Below are 21189 nucleotides of genomic sequence, written 5' to 3'. Positions count from 1 at the left end.
TGAAAATTCTTGTCTGCACTCTTTGGCTTTTAACTTAGCAATGGAAATTTATAAAGTTTACTAATAATTACTAAACTATAAATACCTTAAGTAGTTGAAAAGAAAGCTGCCAAGTGTCACGGATATGTACAGTCACGGAAAAAAGTATCCGGAAAGTAACAAATAAAGAATCATTTATTTTTCAATACAGATAATTCTCAGGTACACAACAAATGCGGTGTTTGTGTCATTTCCTAAAAACGACAAAACACTATATTTGTTGTGTACCTGAGAAGTATCTATATTAAAAAATAAACGATCCTTTAGTTGTTATTTTCCGGATGCTTTTTTCCGTGACTGTATAAGTACATCAGAGTGTTATTGTTATCGTTTTAAAATAACAAGCGTAAGCTACATAGCGTTTATAGAAATAAAAATAGTGTTCCGAAAGAAAGAATGTTAGTACTTTGTACACTGCAAATATTTATTATAACATATTATTTTATCAGACAAATCAAGAAAGGAGATAATTTATGTAACCACACAGCGTAGATGCCATAAGGAAGTGCTGACAGACACAGGTCGAGTTAGCCCTACCAGTAGAAAAGACGTGCCATTTGTATTATGAATATATTATTACAGTTCGATTTAGACTATTACTGTTCCTTTTTTTCCTTTTTATTTACGAATTAACATTTATTACATTACATTGGCACAAAATTTAAAATATATTTTCTAGAAATCAATTATAATAAAAATTATCCAGCAATTTTTTGTTTTCCCGGCCATTTGGCGCCCCTTTGTGAGTAGCACCCGGGGCATGATGCCCCCCGCCTTGCTCCCCCCTCTCTAATCCACTGTATCTGATAGAATATGGTCAATTTAAAATGGAGAGAAACTAGAATTAAATAAAGTAAAAAAAAAATTAAAAATGGTGGGAATGGGGTGTATATGCTTCGGTGATGGGAATGTAAGACTTTCAAATGAAACAATATGGCAATGAAACATCCTCTTTAATAGTAAAAGATAACAAACCATCTACGAAACTTCACAAACTCCAATTAACAAGTTATTCTTTAAAAACATTAAAAGTTGTTATTAAAAGAACAATTAAAAACTTAAACTTTTGATTGTAAATATCTCATACTGCAGGTGGGCGTCACCGGGTAGAAACGGGATATCGGGACGAAGTCTCGGACGCTGCACAACAACCTCTTTCGAAGGAACGTTGGAAATGCAGAAAATCTCAGTATTCGGCGCGAAGCGCCGCTAACTGATTCGTCTAAACTGTAGAGTCCTAAATTGAATGGGCATAAATTTCAAAATGAAATATATGTGTTGAAAAAATTTACAGTGAATCACTGTAAGTCCTGGGGGTGGAGTCCTGGGAGGATGTAGAACACAATCATTTCTGCGGCTCTGGAAGTAGGGAACGGAGCAGCTTAACAAGCTCTTCGTTTTGTAGAAGCTCTTTCATCTCTTTGAAGATGAGCAGGAATCTGCTGGCAGCATCTTTGGTAGTCCTGGGTTGGGCTCTTCTTCTATGTGCGGGTTTCCTGGGTCTTGCACCGCAGCCCGAAAAACAGGCCGGGTGCTCACCATCACAGTTAATGCATTTGGCGGGAGTAGATCTGGGTTTCGTACAAAGGTACGTAAGATGAGCTTCTGCGCATTTCATGCAGGCTGGTTCGATGGCTTGGCAGTTGCGCTGTGTGTGGCCATATTTCTGACACCTGAAGCATTGTGTCTGGAATCGTCCTCCTCTGAATCTTTCTACTATGACGTCTCTCTCCATAATGGAGCTGATGTTGTAGATTTTTCTGCCGGTGGGCGTGTCCTTCAGTATGACGAGGAAGAGTGGGAGGGGCCTAAGCTCCTGCCCACTTCTTTTACTAAGCTGAATGATCTTTTCTGGATGAATTTCAGATTCGATGAGATATTTTTCAAGGGTTGAAATATCTGTGTCTGCTAGTAGTCCTCTGATGATGATTTTCAGTTTTGGGTTTGGAGCTATGTCATGAGTTGGGCTGGGGGTAGAGCTGGGGCCCACCGAATCGGCAGTTTCCATACTCTCCGTCGGTGTAGTAGCATCTGGGATATCGGGAGCTGGGACTTGAGTGGGCTCGCTATCGGAAGTAATGTCAGGGAGCGTCGCCTGGTTGACACTCGTTTTCGCCTTTTTTCTCTTCTTCTTGTTTCTTTTCACAGTGGGGTCTGGAATTTCCGTAGTGTCCATTTCAGTCGTTGGAGTAGGCACTGAGTCTTGGATAGTGTGCTCTTCTTCAGGCTCTTGATCGTTGGGCACTGGGTTGGCACTTGGAGTTTCAATCTGTCGATCTTTCTCTTCCTTCCGCTTCTTTTCCATGGCGTAGAGAAAACCTTCTGCTCCTCTTATGAGGTAGTGATATATAGGATCCGCGCGCCAGTCTAATCCCTTTTGGAGTCTACAGTATGCTCTTTCGAAGGCAAACTGTCATCTGTTTAAATACTGGACATCGGCCTTTTCACTCCCTGCCTTGGCCGCCGGTTGATGCTCCTCCGCCGGTATTCATCCGCGCAGGAACTATTTCGGTTCGTCCTCCTATCTTCGGTCTTCGATCCAATCCTCGATCCTTCTACCTCGGCTTTTCATGCTATCTGAGCTGGCGCAACCAACAGCCTCTACAGTAGCCCCCTACCAGCGCTAGCGAGACTTTTCCAGCTCATTGCTGATACTTTCCCTGAAACTTAACTCGACGGCCTGGTCGTGTCTTAACCTCTTTTGGCATGTCACTAGGCTCTGGGATAGTAGATTCCTCTGTAGATTCGCTCATAGCTGTTGATTCGCTTTTAGGAAATATGTCCTGTTCATCTCGGGATACATATGCAGGTTTTAGACGATCCACGTTTACCGTACTCTCTCGGCCATGAATTAGAATCCTAAAAACCTTCTCCCCTCGACTCAGCACATGAAATGGACCCTCGTATGGTGGCTGCAGGCCTTTTTTCTGGATTTCGGTCCTCAGGAAAACATGACTGCACGACGAAAGGTCTTTACTTACAAAAACTGCTCTATGACCCTGGTGTCTGGACTTTACTGGCAGCAACTCCTGCATGGTCTCTTTTAGCTTTCCAACAAAGTTTGCGGGATCCGCTGTACCAGTAGACGGACATAAAAATTCTCCAGGCAGTCGTATCGGAGTTCCATAAACCATTTCCGCTGTCGTTGCTTGCGAGTCCTCCTTCCATGCAGCTCTAAAACCTAAAAGAATGGTAGGTAAAACTCTGGTCCACTGACTTGTACTGTAGGCTCTAATCGCTCCCTTCATCTGTCTATGAAATCTTTCCACTTGACCATTTCCTGCGGGATGATAAGGGCTTGTTCGATGACGGGCCGAACCCAGGAACTTAGTCAGGGCATCAAACAGTGAGGCTTCAAACTGTGTTCCCTGGTCTGTTGTGATTCGTAGAGGTATTCCAAATCTAGAAATCCATCCAGCATAGAAAGTCTCAGCAACCGATTTGGCTGTTATATAAACGAGCGGGTAAGCCTCTGGCCACTTGGAAAAACGGTCGACACAAGTTAGACAGTAGCGAAAACCTTCTGATGGTGGCAAGGGACCTACGATGTCGATGTGCACGTGCTCGAACCTGGAATTTGGTGGAACAAATGTACCAAGCTTGCTCTGCGTGTGACGTGTTACCTTAGAACGTTGGCAAGCTAAGCATTGCTGAGCCCATGTTCTAACATCTTTCTTTATACCAGGCCATACATATCGCTCTTCCACCAACCTTATAGTAGCTTTAATACCTGGATGTGAAATAGAATGCAGTTTGGAAAAAACTTTTTTTCTGTCCACTTTCTGTACGAATGGTCGAATCCGTTTGGTAGATACATCACAAAACAGCTCCACACCAGGATCACCTATTACGAATGGTTGAAGAACCAAAGATGAGTTACCGGTTTGAGCCAAAATTTCGGCTAGTTCCTGGTCGCCTTTTTGGTTGTTAGCCATTTCTTGAAAATTGACGTGGGAAGGTGTTTCTATGGTAGCAATGTTTACTCTGGACAGCGCATCTGCCACCACGTTATCTATTTCCTTTACGTGCTGAACATCCGTAGTGAATTGGCCGATAAAATCCAAATGACGCGATTGTCTTGGCGAACACTTATCTTCCTTTTGTTTAAAGGCATATATAAGCGGCTTGTGGTCAGTGTAGATAGTGAACGGCCGACCCTCTACCATATGACGAAAGTATTTGACTGCCATGTACGCAGCCAAGAGCTCTCTGTCGTAAGCACTATACTTTTTTTGAGATGGTGCAAGCTTCTTTGAATAAAAACCAAGTGGTTGCCACTCTTTCTCGATCCGCTGATGCAAAGCAGCCCCCATCGCAGTATCTGAAGCGTCTACCACCATCGCCAACTGTGCATTCATGACAGGATGGTACAGCTTGGTTGAATTCGTCAAGTCTTTCTTGCTCTTCTCAAACGCAGCAACTGCTTCTTCCGACCACTTGATCATGCTTTTATCATTTTTCTTAACACCTTTTAAATATTCGTTTAAAATTGCTTGAGTGTGGGCAGCTCTCGGTATGAATCTTCTATAAAAATTCAAGACTGCAAGAAATCGACGCAGCTCTCTAATTGTAACTGGTTGAGGAAAATCAGCAATTGCAGAAACTTTATCAGGAAGCGGAGTAATACCCTTTTGCGTTACACAATGCCCTAGGAATTCTACTGAAACCTGTCCCAAGACACATTTGCTTACGTTGAGTGTTACACGATATTGAGCAAAACGTTGAAAAACTCTTTTTAAATGCATTAAATGTTCTTCTTCGTTCTTCGAAGCTACTAATACGTCATCAAAATAAGGTACACAAAATTCAAACTCACCTAAGACTTGATGAATGAAGCGTTGGAAAGTTGCGGCAGCATTTGATAATCTAAACGGCATATACAAAAACTCGAACAATCCAAACGGGGTTGTTACCGCAGTCTTTGGCACGTCTTCGCTGCGCACCGGAATCTGATAATATGCTTTTTCCAGGTCCAAGGTAGAAAATATCCTTTTACCTTCCAAAACCTGAAAACAGTCTTGCATGTGGGGAACAGGGTACCTATCTGGCACGGTCACACCATTAAGACGACGAAAATCACCACATGGTCGCCAGTCGCCATTCTTCTTTAACACCATGTGTAACGGACTTGCCCAACAGCTTTTGGAAGGCTGACAAACCCCTGATGCTACCAGAAATTCAAACTCTTGTTTTGCAGTTTTCAACTTATAAGGCGATAAACGTCGAGGTTTCGAAAAAACAGGAGGTCCTTTCGTCTGTATCCAATGCTCTACTCCATGCTTAACTTTTCTTGGTGTGACACCTGACCTAATCAGAGCAGGAAATTCTGAGAACAAATTGTGGAATTTAGAGTTCTCTAAAATTACCTTTACCGTTGAAGCATTCCCAGCATACCGGGTACCTCTTGTTTGCAACTTGGTTAAAGGATCAATTACTGCAGCATTTTTGACGTCTACTAATAAATCAAAATTAAGTAAGAAGTCAGCTCCGATAATTGGATGAGGCACGGCAGCGATGATAAAAGGCCAGCTGAACTCTCTTCTGAGTCCGAGGTCTAATTTCAACAGGCGTTGACCAAACGTTGGAATGGTCGTACCGATTGCGGCGAACAACTTCATCTGTGAAGAATGGTCACTGGATGCATAGGCAGCACGAGGTATCACAGAGACGTCAGCTCCCGTATCGATGAGATAACGTGAGGATGTAGACTTGTCCGTCAGATAAAGTCGCTGAATCATCGCTTCGCCGTCACCCTTTTGACTGGATGACGGCCTCAGCAGTTTTCCGGCAGGAACGAGCATGGACGTCGGCATTTTGTCGCTCGTTGTTTGAATATTTTATGATACCAGCAATACTGTGAATTTGCAGACTGTCGGCTTCGGCTTGTAGAGCGTTTCTGACTAGTACTTCTCGACCGGTCACTTGTACGGGCTTCCAACCGTGCGAGGCGAGCTGTGATCTCTGTCAATAAAGACCGTAAATCCGTCCGATCCGTCGAACCAGCAACTACGCTGACTGACTGTGCGTTAGTTGTTGTATCCATGATACCATCCGCCATCTCCGCCAGCTTGTCCAGGCTATCGTTGGTAATCGATAAAATCTGTTGAACATTAGTAGGCAATCTCTGCAAAAATAAAGATTTAAGAAGTTCATCGTTGATTCTCGCTCCGGCTTTATTCCGCATTTCCAGAAGCAGTCTTGAAGGACGACGGTCACCAAGCTGCATCCCCGAAATCAAATCCCTTAAGTGTTGAGCTTCAGATTCAGCATATTGAGCGCACAATCTTTTTTTAAGTGCGGTGAAAGGCTCATCCACAGGTGGACTGATAACAATGTCGCTGATAATCGCCAGTTCCTCCGGTTGTAGAGCAGAAACTACGTTTTGAAATTTCGTTGATTCTGTAGTTACTCCAGCAAGAGTGAACTGACTTTCAATTTGTCTGAACCACAATTCTGGATTAGCTCTCCAAAAAGGTGGTGGCTTTACAGTGACACGAGCAATTTGTTGATCAGCAGTTTCCGTAGATTCGGGCATTTTTTGCATTAGTCCGAAATGTATGAGTCCAAGAATAGAAGTAATTTGTACTCACGGCTTGCCCAAAAACTTTAAAACTTGAAACGTACCAGCATTTCTCCGTAATCCATCAACTAGTAGAAATTCTCAAAAGCAGTTTGCAGAAACAGAAATATACGTATTCGTTTACAGGTCACCAATCGTATATGCTTCGGTGATGGGAATGTAAGAATTTCAAATGAAACAATATCAATGAAACATCCTCTTTAATAGTAAAAGATAACAAACCATCTACGAAACTTCACAAACTCCAATTAACAAGTTATTCTTTAAAAACATTAAAAGTTGTTATTAAAAGAACAATTAAAAACTTAAACTTTTGATTGTAAATATCTCATACTGCAGGTGGGCGTCACCGGGTAGAAACGGGATATCGGGACGAAGTCTCGGACGCTGCACAACAACCTCTTTCGAAGGCAAACTGTCATCTGCTTAAATACTGGACATCGGCCTTTTCACTCCCTGCCTTGGCCGCCGGTTGATGCTCCTCCGCCGGTATTCATTCGCGCAGGAACTATTTCGGTTCGTCCTCCTACCTTCGGTCTTCGATCCAATCCTCGATCCTTCTACCTCGGCTTTTCATGCTATCTGAGCTGGCGCAACCAACAGCCTCTACATGGGGGTATCATTTATGGAAAATAATTGTAGCGAGTTGCAATTCAAGAGCTGAGTAAAAGACCTTGTTTATTGACATTTTGGTTAATTTGCAAAAAGCAGATTGAGAATGTATTGAAGTAGCAGGAAGATATTTACAATACTTTTTTTTAAAATGACTTTCAAAGACTTTGGCAGAATCAAATAATTTTTTTCTACTTAAAAAAGACCACACTATGTTCTTAAATCCAGAAAACAAGAGTTGCAATGTGTACGTGCAGTGGTGGTTAAAGTAATTCTGAATTAAATTTTAAAATTTCAGATTTAAGTAAAAATATAAAAATCTTTGTAGTCTCCTTAAATATGCAAGCACATCAACCTAAACTTTCTTTATTGGTATGGTAGCATTATACCAGGGCTAAAGAGAATAGAAGGGCTAGTTCACTCCTTTAAAGAAACTCTTGCCGCACCAAACCTCCGATTTTCGCCTGCGACGTCACGGTGACGCAAAGCTTCAGCTTTTACTTTAAGAACGAATCGTTCGGTCTAACTAGCTTTAACTAATATTGGATCATTCCCTTTTGTGACATATTCCAAGACATTCTTTGTTTCCTATAGTGATTTTTCTCAGTTTTGTGAAGTGAATTACAAAAATTTAAAATTATTCATGAAATGCCAGCTTGTGCGATTGCAACTTACAAAAATTCTGGTAGAAACACAAAAGGAAAAAATATAATTTTCCCCGTGTTCCCTAAAGTAAATGAACAACTATGTAAAGAATGGCTTCAACATTGCAAACTAAATGACCCAGTTAATATTAAATATGAACGAATATGCAGTAAGCATTTCTTAAAACAAGATTATGAAGATGATATGAGAAATCGTTTGCTTGGATTTCCGATTAGATTGATTTTAAATGCGATTTCCAATACAATATGAAAAAAATTGGATATCACGGAAACGAAATTCGGCAATTCACTAAAGCGCGAAAAAAATCGCGTATTTTTCTTTGCGTCTCGTATTATTATTTTCCAATTCCGGATATGGGACTTCGCACTCTTTATATATATATATATATATATATATATATATATATATATATATATATATATATATATATATATATATATATATATATATATATATATATATATATATATATATATATATATATATATATATATATATATATATATATATATATCCCCGGGAATCTTCTATGAATAAACCATTACGTACATTCTCCGCAAAGCGGGCACTCCCGTAACCGGACGCGGACAATCATTTTCGTCCTGAAACGTTACTTTTTATCTCTACAAACCGGACACTACTTTTTCTAAATAAATTGCAAGCTAAGAAAAATGCAACTTTTCACCATTTTTAAAGCATGTAAAGAATTTTTTTTGCCTTATCTATAACTAAAAATATTGTTAAGCTATTTCACCACCGAAAAATCAATCTTTCTCCTGTCACTTTGCCTTATCTTTGTAAAGAAAGGAGAGAAAATGGTACTGCACTCCTGAAATAATTCTGACATCGGCATCTTTTGATCTTTTCATCTGGACCACACAGGTTATAAGAACTCTCAAGTTGAAATGACTTCTCTCAATGCTTCTTCCCCATTGAAAATTTCTTTAATTTTCTTATCAATTTGAAGACTGTATTTAACATAACTGGGGTAAAAAAAAGAGAACAGAAGTATAATCTTTGAGGTGTTTATATAAATGAAACATTTATTCAGACACTTGATAACTGATCAATTGTGAATAATCACCTCCATAGGTCCTCATGACTTACAGGTATGCATTACTTTTTTTTCTGTGAATCATGGGAGGTTTATTTTCCAAGAAGGTATAAACCATGTTCCCTATCAAATGATAAGTAGGTGTAAGGTGATGTGAACCTAATAATTGAAACGGACTGAGGACAGTACGCTCCTATTTGGTATCATGTGTCTAACTTGAGTATCTATGCTAATAGGAAAATTATATTTATTTATCTGTAGCTACATCCAGAATTATGTATTTCTATCAAACTTCCTTATATATTCTTTTTTATCTTTCTTATTATTTAAATAAATATTCTTGTAGATATCTACAGTATCCTTGTAGATATTATTTAATTATTTATACATCTTTGAGAATATTCTAAAAATAATTTACGGTGTTGAATTTCGCTATTAGGGTACCCTTCCCGTAAACGGACAACTCTCATAAACGGACAAATTTTTTGATCCCATGAATGTCCGCTTAACGGAGGTTTCACTATATATATATATATATATATATATATATATATATATATATATATATATATATATATATATATATATATATATATATATATATATATATATATATATATATATATATATATATATATATATATATATATATATATATATATATATCGGGTTGAGTAAAAAGTTTTCCGCCAAGGGGAGATACCTCCGTGCCAGCAGCAGCCATTCCCGTGGTAGTTAACCTTTTCTGAAATGGGCTTTTGCATTTTAAAGCTGAAAGTTGGAACTACACAACTGTGTAATGTCAAAACTTTATCATCTTGTGCACCAGAAAAGTGTTTGAAATGGAGCTATCACGTAAGCATATCAGAACGATTATGTACTATGAGTTCCGAAATAAGCTCAGTGTAACTGAATGCCACAAGAAAATGTGTGAAAGTTTAGGTTTCAATACTGTTTCTTGTGATACAGTAAAAGTTTGGTTTCGAAAGTTTAGTGGAAATTTCAACATTGAAGATGAACCACGTTCTGGCAGCCCTATTGAGATTGATTGTGACCAATTAAAGCAAATTATTGATCAAGACAGAAATGTTTCAACACGAACCATTGCGTTAGAGCTTGACGTTTGCTAAAAAACAATAGTAAATGCCCTCAAACGCATAAATTTAACATTTAAGTTTAACCGCTGGGTGCCTCACGAATTGACTGCTGAAGACATGAGCAAAAGAAAAGCGGCCTGTTTGGTTCTGATCAGAGATCAAAGGAAAGAGAACATTCTGGACAGAATTGTGACCTGTGATGAAAAATGGGTATACTACAACAATACTAGCCGTAAAGGAGGGTGGTCAGCACCCGGGGAATCAGCAGGTTCGGTTGCAAGACGAACGCTAACTAACAAGAAGGTCCTTCTCTGTATCTGGTGGGATTGTCGTGGAATTATCCACAAAGAGTACCTGAAAAGCGAGCAGGCTATCAACAGTACAATATACAGCATTATGCTAATCAAAGTTAGCGATGCCATTCGCGAAAAACGAAAAAAAGAGTTCAGAAGGAAGGTGATTCTCTTTCATCAAGATAACGCCCGGCCACATGTCAGTGCAATGACCGGCTGGATCCTCTACACACTGGAGTGGGACTTGATGCAACATCCACCATACAGTCCAGACACGGCACCTTCAGATTACTATCTGTTTTCACATTTGCAGCTGCATCTTGATGGCACAATCTTCCGTTCAAATGACGAGGTCATAAATGAGGTTGATCGCTTTCTGGACTCGCGCACCTCCCAGTTCTTCGCAGAAGGGATTGAAAAGTTGCCAAAACGTTGGCAGACTATTGTTGATTTGATTGGAGTTTACTATCCTCATTAACTTTGCTGATTTTCTATCTATTTATCATTTTACAGGATTGTTTTTCTTTGGCGGAAAACTTTTTACTCAACCTGATATATATATATTGTGTATCGATAATATATATATATATATATATATATATATATATATATATATATATATATATATATATATATTATCGAAGTGATTAGCTCTCTGCATTAAAATAGTAGAGACATTGTTTTAGATGTTCAACTTTATGTTACATTTATAAAATTTAAATTGCAATTAGGCACATGAAATTACGCAAATGTGTAGGGAAATTTTCAAGGAGTATGATGAAATAAAGAAACTAATATTCGATAATTCATTCGAGAACTATTAACTGTTGAATATGTGGTAAAAATATCATGCAGGCCAGAAATACACAACTACAGAGTTGAAATTTGACGTACAGAAAAAAAAAACAACTATTGTTTACGAAGTAAACTCAAGTTTTTTTTCTTCAAAATTCTAATTTGTTCGAAAGTTATTTAAATTTGAAGCACTTTGTATTTGCACATTTTTACTCCCTTTTTTACTTAACGTTACATTTGGGTTTGTTGCGCAAAAATTTAAAAGACTTAGAAACTTGAACTTATGAAGGTGTGTAGAAATTTGTACAAGGAGTTTGACAGAATACAAAAAAAAATAGGACTGCTATAGAATTGCTATAGAAATATTATCATCAACTGTTAAACTTGTAGTAAAATAAATCATACGAGATAATCTGATCTACAACCTTCTGAAATGCAACAACATTGTTTAAAATTCACATTACTGAAAGGACTATTTTTAATTATAAACTTAAATCGAGTTTTTTTTTTATAAAAAAAATTAGAATTTGTTATCAAGTTTTTGCAACTTTTAAGTTTTTTTTTCTTTTTTTTGCAAAATTAAAAAAAAAAAATAGAATGAGGGATCAGCTGTTGCCAGATATAAATCTTAATATCTATATCAAAATTTTTAAAAATATACGACTCAAAAGCGAGAAACCCATTTCCAGTTTGAACTGTTATAATGATATAAGTCTCGTTTGGAAGTAAATTATTCTAATTTATTTCTTGTTGAGTCACACAACCTGCATTCTTTAAGTTAATTTTATTTTCAAGCTCTGTTCGTAATTTTTTTAAATTTAGGTATAATCATTAATATCGTTGCGATTAATATATTAACAAAATGTTCTGATATGAAATTATAATAAATATAATAAGAGACTCAAGAGAAATAAAACCATTTCCAAATTGAATTGTTATAATGATTTAAGCCTTATTGACATTTAAAATTATGCAAATTTATTTCATGTTGAGTCATATAATCTGTATTCCTTTGGTAATTTTTTTTAAAATTTAGGCAATCATTCATTTCGTTATGAATAATATAACATCAAAACATTCTTACATAAAATTATGACAATTATGTATTTGAAAAAATATTAAAGACGAATGAGAGGCAACCAAAGGGGGTTGGGGAGTGGAGCCTCCTTTTTATATGTACAGTGATTTCGTAGAGATACACCGATCTAATACATACGCCGCACCCGTAAAAGGGGGGATTTTTCATCGGATACGCCGCACATTTTATGAGCTATCGTGGAGTTAACGCATCTGTTTCAATTAACAAGTTATGCACAAAAATAATTTACTAAACGTTTAAAAATCATTAAAATAATTATTAAATATACAATGATACAATATAAATATATGCGATCTTACTTAAAATCAAAAATTATGTATTTCAATAATTTTCATCATAACTTTTCAAATGTATGCAAAATGTACCGTATACAATTGTGCGTAATTCAAATACAACTCAATCGCAAACGCATTACGTAAAAATACTCGAATTTTATGTAACCAAACTGATTAAGAATCTAAATATAATTAAAATAAGTGATCAAAATACAATAAATTGATTAAAAGAATCTTACAGACGCGAAATTGTACAATATAGAACAATCGCGATCGCATCGCGTTGCTTTATCGTAATTTGATTTGAAATACCTAAATATTATAAAATCAAATGAATAAAAATACGTACAATAATTAAAAAAAATATTAATAATAATTAAATAAAATTAATCTTGTGTTGCGCAAAATTGTACTTCACAAAATAATCACAAACGCATCCTGTTTCTTTCTTTACTAATTTTGAATTTCTAAAATTTCAACCTATCAAATGATAAACAATAAAAAATCTTTAAAATAATTTAAAAAAAAAAAACATATAAAATATAAACAAATTATCTCGTTAAACGTAAAATTAAAGCATTAAATGAACATAAAAGCATTATTTCTTTTATAATCAATTTATAATATCCGAGTTATAAATAAGTCAAATGATTAAACAGCTAAAAATTGTTAAAATAAACGTTAAATACAGAATAATTTACGGAGTTCACGCATTCCTCTTTTATCCGTGTGCTCATCCATGTTGCATCATCTTACTCGAACATCTCTAAATTTCGAAATCGTATATTTTCGAGTCCTGGAAATATACGATAAAAATAATGAAGTTGGCCTTCAGCTGAAACTGGGGATAAACTTGAGATAGATCATTTAAGCATTTCATTTTACCCCAACTCATTCATTTTATAGCATGACTTGTATATTTTTCTTGGGAGGGGGAATTCCATAAATTTCTATTTCGTGTTTTAAAATTTGGTTCTGCTGCGTTAATTCATCGCTCACAATTTGTCGTTGGACAATCCGTCATGAGCACAATCCGTCGCAGCGACAATTCCTCGCAAAGATAATTCGTCACGGGCACAATTCATGCACAATTCGTTGTGGCGAAAATTCTTCGTAGGTACAACTTGTTGCAAAGACAATTTAACGTGGACTCACTTCATTGCGAGCACAATTCATCGTGGGCCCAACTCGTAGAACAACAATTCTTGGTAGCGTTAATTCGTCATAAGCAAAATTTGAAATACATGGTATTCCAGTAATTATTACAGCAACAAAAAGGGTGTTTCTTCGGAAAAATTAACATCAAAAGTATTATTTTGGCAAAAAACTTCATTATGTCCCGAAAAATCCCCAACTCTCCTTTGTTCGTTTCTCCCTTTTTTGAGGGAAATGGGGGTGTTTGAGGGAGAGAATTGAATTTCTTGCAAACAGGTAAGTGAGGCATTCATCCCGATGTATTTTTTACGCAGAATTGAATGAAACTAATTACGAGATGATCGAACTAATAATTTAGAAGTTATATGTGTTTTATAGACAAAAAGTACAAGTTTCGATTTGTACCTATTTACGCATTTAACATTGCTATCTGAACATGCGAGGCATTGTTTCCTATGTAGTTTTTAACGCTGAGTCGAATGAAACTCTAACAGAATCAACTGAATAGTGCAAAAGTTAAAAGAGCTTTATTAATAAAAAGTATTTCTATTGATTGTTTAAGTACACTTTTTACATTATTATATAGAGGCTATCTAAACATGTAAGTTACATTTTCCAATGTAACATTTCATGCTGAATTGAATGAGATAAAATTCAATAAATAGCTTTGAAATTGTGTACAAATTTCTTCATCAAATGAAGTTGTAACTTTTTAAATATTAGTCCTTTTGACTTGAGAACTTGAGTTTGTTTTCATTCGATTGAGTGAGAAAATATACATAGGAAACAATACTTCACTTGTCTGTATAGATGAGATGCGTATATGCAAGTCAAGATTGTACTTTCTGCACACAAAACCCTTATAACTTCTCAACTATTTATCTAATCAATTTCTGCTTTATTTCAATCAATTCAGCATAGAAAATTACATCAGAAATGTACATTACATGCTCAGATAGCTCCTTCATTGCAATGTAAAAAGTATACATATGTACATGTCAAAAGAAGTACTTTTTATATATATATAAAAACTTTTATTCGTTCCTTTGACGTGTGTATTCTTTCAATTCGATTCAACGTGAAAAAATACGTAAGAACTACGCCTCACTTGTTTAGATAGTAATGTCAGTAGTGTAAATATGTACAAGTACAAATGTGTATTTTTTCTAAATAAAACTCTTATACCTACTAAACTATTCGTGAGATAGTCTCAAGATTAGTTTCATTCAAGTTAGTGTAGTAATGCGCATTGGAAATAATGCCTCAAGTAAAATTAACACTATGAAGCTCGAGTGCTTTCCCAGTTACACTATTTAGGCCACATTTTTGTAGCTACTCCTTTTAATTTAAGTCAAAAATTAATTTGAGTCCTCTTTTTGAATTAAAGAAATACCACTTCAAAAACTGAAGTTAAGCGAAGGAAAAAATAATTACTAAAAATATGTTTAAGAGAAAGCTTGAAAAATTAAATTTGCTCTATCTTGAATACTTTCAACAACAAAGGTGATGGGTAAAATAATAAATTTCTAGCGACCAATACGTTAAGACTAATACAGATATTTTGCTTAGCCAAGATAATTGCTAATTAAAAAAACATATTACAACCAATCTATATCTTTTTCGCTAAATTATTATGTTGTATATTAAGAACCAACAATCAATTTTAATTTAGTGTCTTACGTAAACATTGCTCATACACCTTCTCCCCCTTTTAAATAATTAATCACACAATCCTCCCCTCTTGAATGCTTTCCTACTATTTTCACTGCTACAAATTAAATATTTAGTTAGCTTTTATTGACAATGCAAGAGTTTTATCTTCGTAAATAGATGTATTTAATCGAAATCGCAAGAAATTGTGCTCACGACAAGTTGTCTCTGCGACGAATTGTCCTTGCAACGAATTGTGTTCACGACGAATTGTTGCCGTGGTGAATTGTACCCACGACGAATTGTTTCCGTGACAACTTGCTCCCACGACGAACTGTAGCCTTATCGAATTATGCGTGATGAATTATTTAACGACGAATTAAAGCGACATCTTAAAACATATAGTTCAAAATGATATAAAGATTTGCATGCCTTACATTCATTTCAAAACTTTTTGATTGCTATTGGCGATTGAAATAGGTGGCGTCGAGCAGAACTCTATGGCAACACTTCGCATGTTTTCACCATTAGAGAGTCATAGATGTACGTTAGTTTCTGTCTTCAAATAGACCTTTCAAGGTATATGGAACTAAAAACTACATTGAACCTAGTTCTAAAAGAAAGCATCGTGGAAAAAAATGTTTTTGACAATTAAACACGAAAAATATTAAGAAAAGGGGAAATATCATAATACAATCCTATACAAATAAGAAGAGGAGGAGAGGGAAGGGTCAAAACATGAAACTGGTGTTCTCCCCAGATAGCGTTTAGAGCGTTGCGATCGCGAATTAAATGAAAATTATATAATAAATAGTTGCTTTTAATTATTTTTTGTGCAGTATCTTTAAATTACCGAAATTTTATAATTCTTAGCAAAAAGCTTTAAATTTTCTTAAAAAGTTCTGATTGCTACTTTCCTAATTAAACTACTGCAATAATGTATTCCAATTTGCGGGCTACTCCCCTAATTTGATGGTCAAGAATCCGTAAAAAAAGTTTTGTTTATTTGGAGAAAGTACTTCTTTATGTTGAGGTTAATTATAACTTACTTAAACCTTAATTTGTCATATTCGAACATTTTTAAATCTATGTTTGATAGAACTAACGAAAAAGTACTTCGAAAAAATGCAAAGTAGATAAAATAGTTTACAAACCTGATCATCAATACCTATAATTTTGTTATCTAAAATTTCTATTTGACCTCCCATCAGTTGAATTGTTAGTGATGGCTGCTCTGACTGCATATTCTGTAAAATACATTGAAAGGAATGTAAAAGTAAAAATGAAAATACAATATGTTGGTAAAGATTTTTAACTGTTTGAATTAATTATTGCAGTGTTTAGTTCTATGTGTAGTGTAAAGGAGAGCAAGTGTCAACATTTTTTTTCATACTTCTTCTTTTTTCCAAAAATATCATCAGTTTTTTCTGATTTAGGTTTGTAAAAAATTAGACTCTTTTGTGGTGTAGGGTGTAGCTAAGGCTGCAAAATTTATAACAATATTCAAAGCTCTTTATAATTAATATTTTTAAAGTAAATATGTGTAGAAAAAACAAGTGTCTCTCTAACATTGAAAATAAAAACAAAAAGTAAAATAATGAGTAACAAACATGAACATTTAAAAAAAAAGTATCTATGTTACGGTGAATGACCGAAGTCTCGAAAATGTCAACATTCACGTAGTCGCTTGGTGTATGTCCGAAATATTTGCTAAATACCCTTATTTCTGACTTTCACCGGTGAATGTCAACAATCACATAGTCGCTTTGGTGAATGTCCGAAATATTTATTACATTCGATTTGATATGAATTTATTCGTAGATATAATTACATTTATTCGATATTTTAATACTTACTGACGATAGATCAGAAGAAACATCAGTGTTTGGAGTATCGGGCCATACATTTGCATTTGCCCGGTATACATTTGCCCAGTATACCGGGCAGTGGCACTTAACCTTAAAAAAACATCAGTGTAGGGTATACCGGGCAAATGTATACTGGGCAGTGGCACTTAACCTTAAGTGGCTCGGTATACCCTACACTGATGTTTTTTTAAGGTCAAGTGCCATTGCCCGGTATATATTTGCCCGATACTCCAAACACTGATGTTTCTTTTAATCTATCGTCAGTAAGTATTAAAATACAGAATAAATATAAATATATAAAATAAATATAATAATATCAACGAATAAATTAATATAAAATTGGATATAACAAATATTTCGGACATTCACCAAAGCGACTATGTGATTGTTGACATACACCGGTGAGGGTCCGAATGTACAAGAATGTAATGAAATCTTTCACCTACGTATTTGGTGTTTGTCGACATTCACTGGTGAAAGTCAACAACCACCAATTTCGGTCATTCGCCGTAACATAACGTTTTTTTCTTTCATTCCTTTAAAAAAATCAATAGCATGTCCTTTTTCTAAGAGGTCAGTTTTCTCTGAGGTTTCACAGTAATAGTTGAATTATCAAAACATTAATTAAAAATCATTGTTGAGTTATGCCTACATTTAGATAAATAAATGAGTTTTTCTTACATCATAACAGAAAAGAAAGCCATTTTTTAATCTAATATATTTCTTTTTCCATGGGTTCCAATAGGTAGCCTTCTTTCGACCATGAGGTAGCATTTCAATATAACCTTCTTTATTTAGATAACACGCTTTTTGAGTTTGTGGCTGTAAAAGAGTACAATTTATAAGCATTTAAATTAAAACTTTTCAAATGTATGTACTGATTTAAAAGTAAAAAAAATAATAAACATTACTTTGTTAGAAAAATCCAACCGATATAAAGCATCCAATAAAGTTTTCTAAAAAGTAAAAAAGAAATGATAAATCTAAATTTGTAAAATCATAATATTTGCTTCTAAGCAATTTTTATACCGAGATTGGTTTTTATGTTAAATATTTCATTCAGTTTAAAAAAAAATTAGTATTATTTAATCCCTAAACCTCTCGATCGGTGTTACCGACTTTCATTGTGGGCTGGATTGTGTGTGTCTAGGATTCACTGATCAATGCAGTGATGCTACTGATTGGGTCTTCCAAACCAAATGTGTCAATGGATGAATGATGATTTGGATATTGGAATGTCGTGTGCTCCACCGTAAACCACTTCAGTTACTTGTTGAATGTCATTGAATTTTGCTAGACACATTAGACGCATTTTAATCTATCCAGTTAAACTTTCTTCAATTTCTAACCGATTGGTTCTTGAATTTGAGGCATGCCTGGACATTTAAAACACTGTCCAACTGGAATGCCTTCGCTACGAGGGTAACAGAATGGAAGAAGATTCTGATGAACGCCTTGACCCACAAAGTGCTTAACGAAGAAGGAGAAGATTCCATTATTTTTTTTTTATGCTGACAGATATAATAGTTGAAAGATAAATAAATATAATGTTATTGAAGAATATATTTAGAAAAGTAAAGACGCTCTATAGCGACCTCTATGTCTATGAGTATATAGACTTCATTTAAGGACTTCATCACTTAAGAACTCAATCGACTTCATCACTATGTTATGAGTGCAGAAGAATATCGCAAATAATTATTCATAACACTAACTAATGAATATGGGAATCATTTAAAAAAAAACGATATTTCTCTTGATTATCAATAATATATATTTCACCAGCTTTATGTCCAAAAACTACTTACACTACTTTCAAAACTCTTACACTTTTACTACTCACGCGATATAAACTTTCAGTTTAACGCGATATAAACTTTCAGTTTATATCGCGTTTCAAGCTATATCATGTTTAATGTACCACAACATCAAAGAAATATGATTAAAATAATTTCTTTGAAACTTTCCCTGTGAGTTGACTCATTGTCTGAGAAAGTATTTTTGTTTTTAAGTTGTTTTTTAGATGATTTTCTTGGTAATGAAATATAAAATCGGAACCAAATTTTTCTCACTATATTGGAATTGTATGTAAAATTAACATAGACTCTATGGAACAGTACTAGGGACTTAATGTTCTAATCATTATAATGGAAAAGTTATTGTAATAGGAGTCGTATTAAAGAATTACTTATGTGTGAATATTATCAAGTCCTTTTAGAGTTCGACTTTCTGTGCTGCGATATTTAGGTTTCATCTGACATGCTTCTAGTTTTTTCTTCGGGGAGCTGTTGGGAGTTTAGTTTTTGTCATCGGCCACTGTACTTGCCCTGGGGAATGTCAATGTACACCACCCTTTTATGCAATCGACACTTGCCTCGTGGTCTGGGTGAAATCGGACGTTATTGTAATGTGATGTCATTTTGAGTGCACAAAATTACCCTAAATATTAACTCATAGCAAAAAAATAAAGCAATGCTTTTCTTTTGAATCTCAAAAGTGTAAGATATTTAAAATCTATTAAATTTCTCAGGAACTATTCGACCGATTTGCTTTAATTTCGTATTTTGCCATGTAAAATTATATTTTTTAAAATGATACAAAAAATTACGTACCTTACAATTTAAAATTTTTCCAACCATAATTAAATAAAATAATAAAAAATAAATTTTTACCATGGAATTATCTTTGGGGAAACAGATTTTATAACTGTGTGCAAAAACTAGCTTAAAAAGTTCGCGATGATTAAACTATGGGGACCATATTTCTCAGATTGCGGCTACCCTCAAAATTTTGGGGTTCAGAAATCCGAAGCAGTAAAAAAACAAGGCATGTTTATTCAGAGAAAGTACGTTTTCGTGCCTAATTTCCTAACGTAAATTATCGTTTGCAGTAATTAATTAGCATATTTGAGGTCACGCTCTCGAACCTTCAAGATTGAATCCTAGAAAGTGAAGAAGAAAAGTTATTCAGGGTGGTCCGCTTTTATTTTGAGCACTGCACATATGAACATTGAACCTGCATATATTGTACCTATATGCAAATGTATCGTATTTGCATACAATATATGAATGGATATCAAGGTAAGCATCTATTTAGTACAACTATACATTATATATTCGTATTTGAAGAGCTTTGTGGGAGAACCAGGTAAGTGAATTTGTTTTTTTCAAATGAGATTTCTGAAGGAAAGTTTTTATTTTAGTCTTATTTAAATATAACATTCATTTATGTTACTAAATCGATTAATTTTGAAGATACTCAGTGGAAGAACTAGGTAAGTGACATTATTTGAATATCCTTCGGGTGGAAGAGGCAGGTAAGTGACTTGACAACAAATGTGAAAAAAACAACCCTAGGAAATCACTCGTTTCTCACGCTAAGGAGCGGGGAGTTTGAAGTTACTCTGTCGAAAAAATAAAATTTGTAACTGCAGCTTCCATAAATTAAGAAGGAATGTAAATTCTTTTTAAGTATCAATAATATAAAAAATAGCCCTTGAATGGTATCACATATAAAATTTTTAGTTTCCAGTTCGCGATACTTGTTTCACACACACTGCCTGCAAATGAATTTAATTTTTTTTTCTGAGCAAAGTCGCACTGAAAAAAAAACTTTTTTGTTGCTTCTACTGCAACTTTTTCAGTATATTATTATTGTTACTAGCTGAATACTCGTTCTTCGCAAGGGGTGAAAAATCAATAAATCGTTATGAAATCATGCAGAAAACTGTAATTAAGTTAAAACAATTACAGTATTTATTATTATTTGCCCTGTGGATTCAGGCAGTTAGATTAAGCAAAATATGGTTCTAGATATCACATTAAAATCACATTTGGCATAATGTTATTGTTCGAGGCTAACTGCTGATTGTCAAATCGAAAATCTTCTCCACTACTTATCCTATTCGAAGGCCCTAAAAAACAAATTTACTACGTACTTATAGCCTATAGTAGATATCGTGGTACCTATATCAGTATATATAACACCGATTGAAACAACAGCAATA

At 34.9% G+C, this 21189-nt stretch overlaps 1 protein-coding gene across 2 annotated transcripts in view; it reads right to left on the bottom strand.

The window, feature by feature from the left end:
• Positions 1–21189, bottom strand: part of LOC107452510 (uncharacterized) — a 136251-nt gene that overhangs the window by 42486 nt on the left and 72576 nt on the right. For both annotated transcript variants that reach the window (XM_071187592.2, XM_071187593.2), the window contains 3 exons: positions 18095–18139; positions 17865–18005; positions 16470–16562 (listed from right to left, as the gene is read on the bottom strand). In XM_071187592.2, the coding sequence (XP_071043693.2) occupies positions 16470–16562; positions 17865–18005; positions 18095–18139 (279 nt within the window). The remainder of the gene's footprint in view (positions 1–16469; positions 16563–17864; positions 18006–18094; positions 18140–21189) is intronic.

This window comes from Parasteatoda tepidariorum, chromosome 11 (genome assembly GCF_982258835.1).
Source record: "Parasteatoda tepidariorum strain Cologne lab strain chromosome 11, Ptep-v5.0, whole genome shotgun sequence".
Lineage (NCBI taxonomy): Eukaryota > Metazoa > Arthropoda > Arachnida > Araneae > Theridiidae > Parasteatoda > Parasteatoda tepidariorum.
This window is presented reverse-complemented; position numbering and strand designations above follow the sequence as displayed.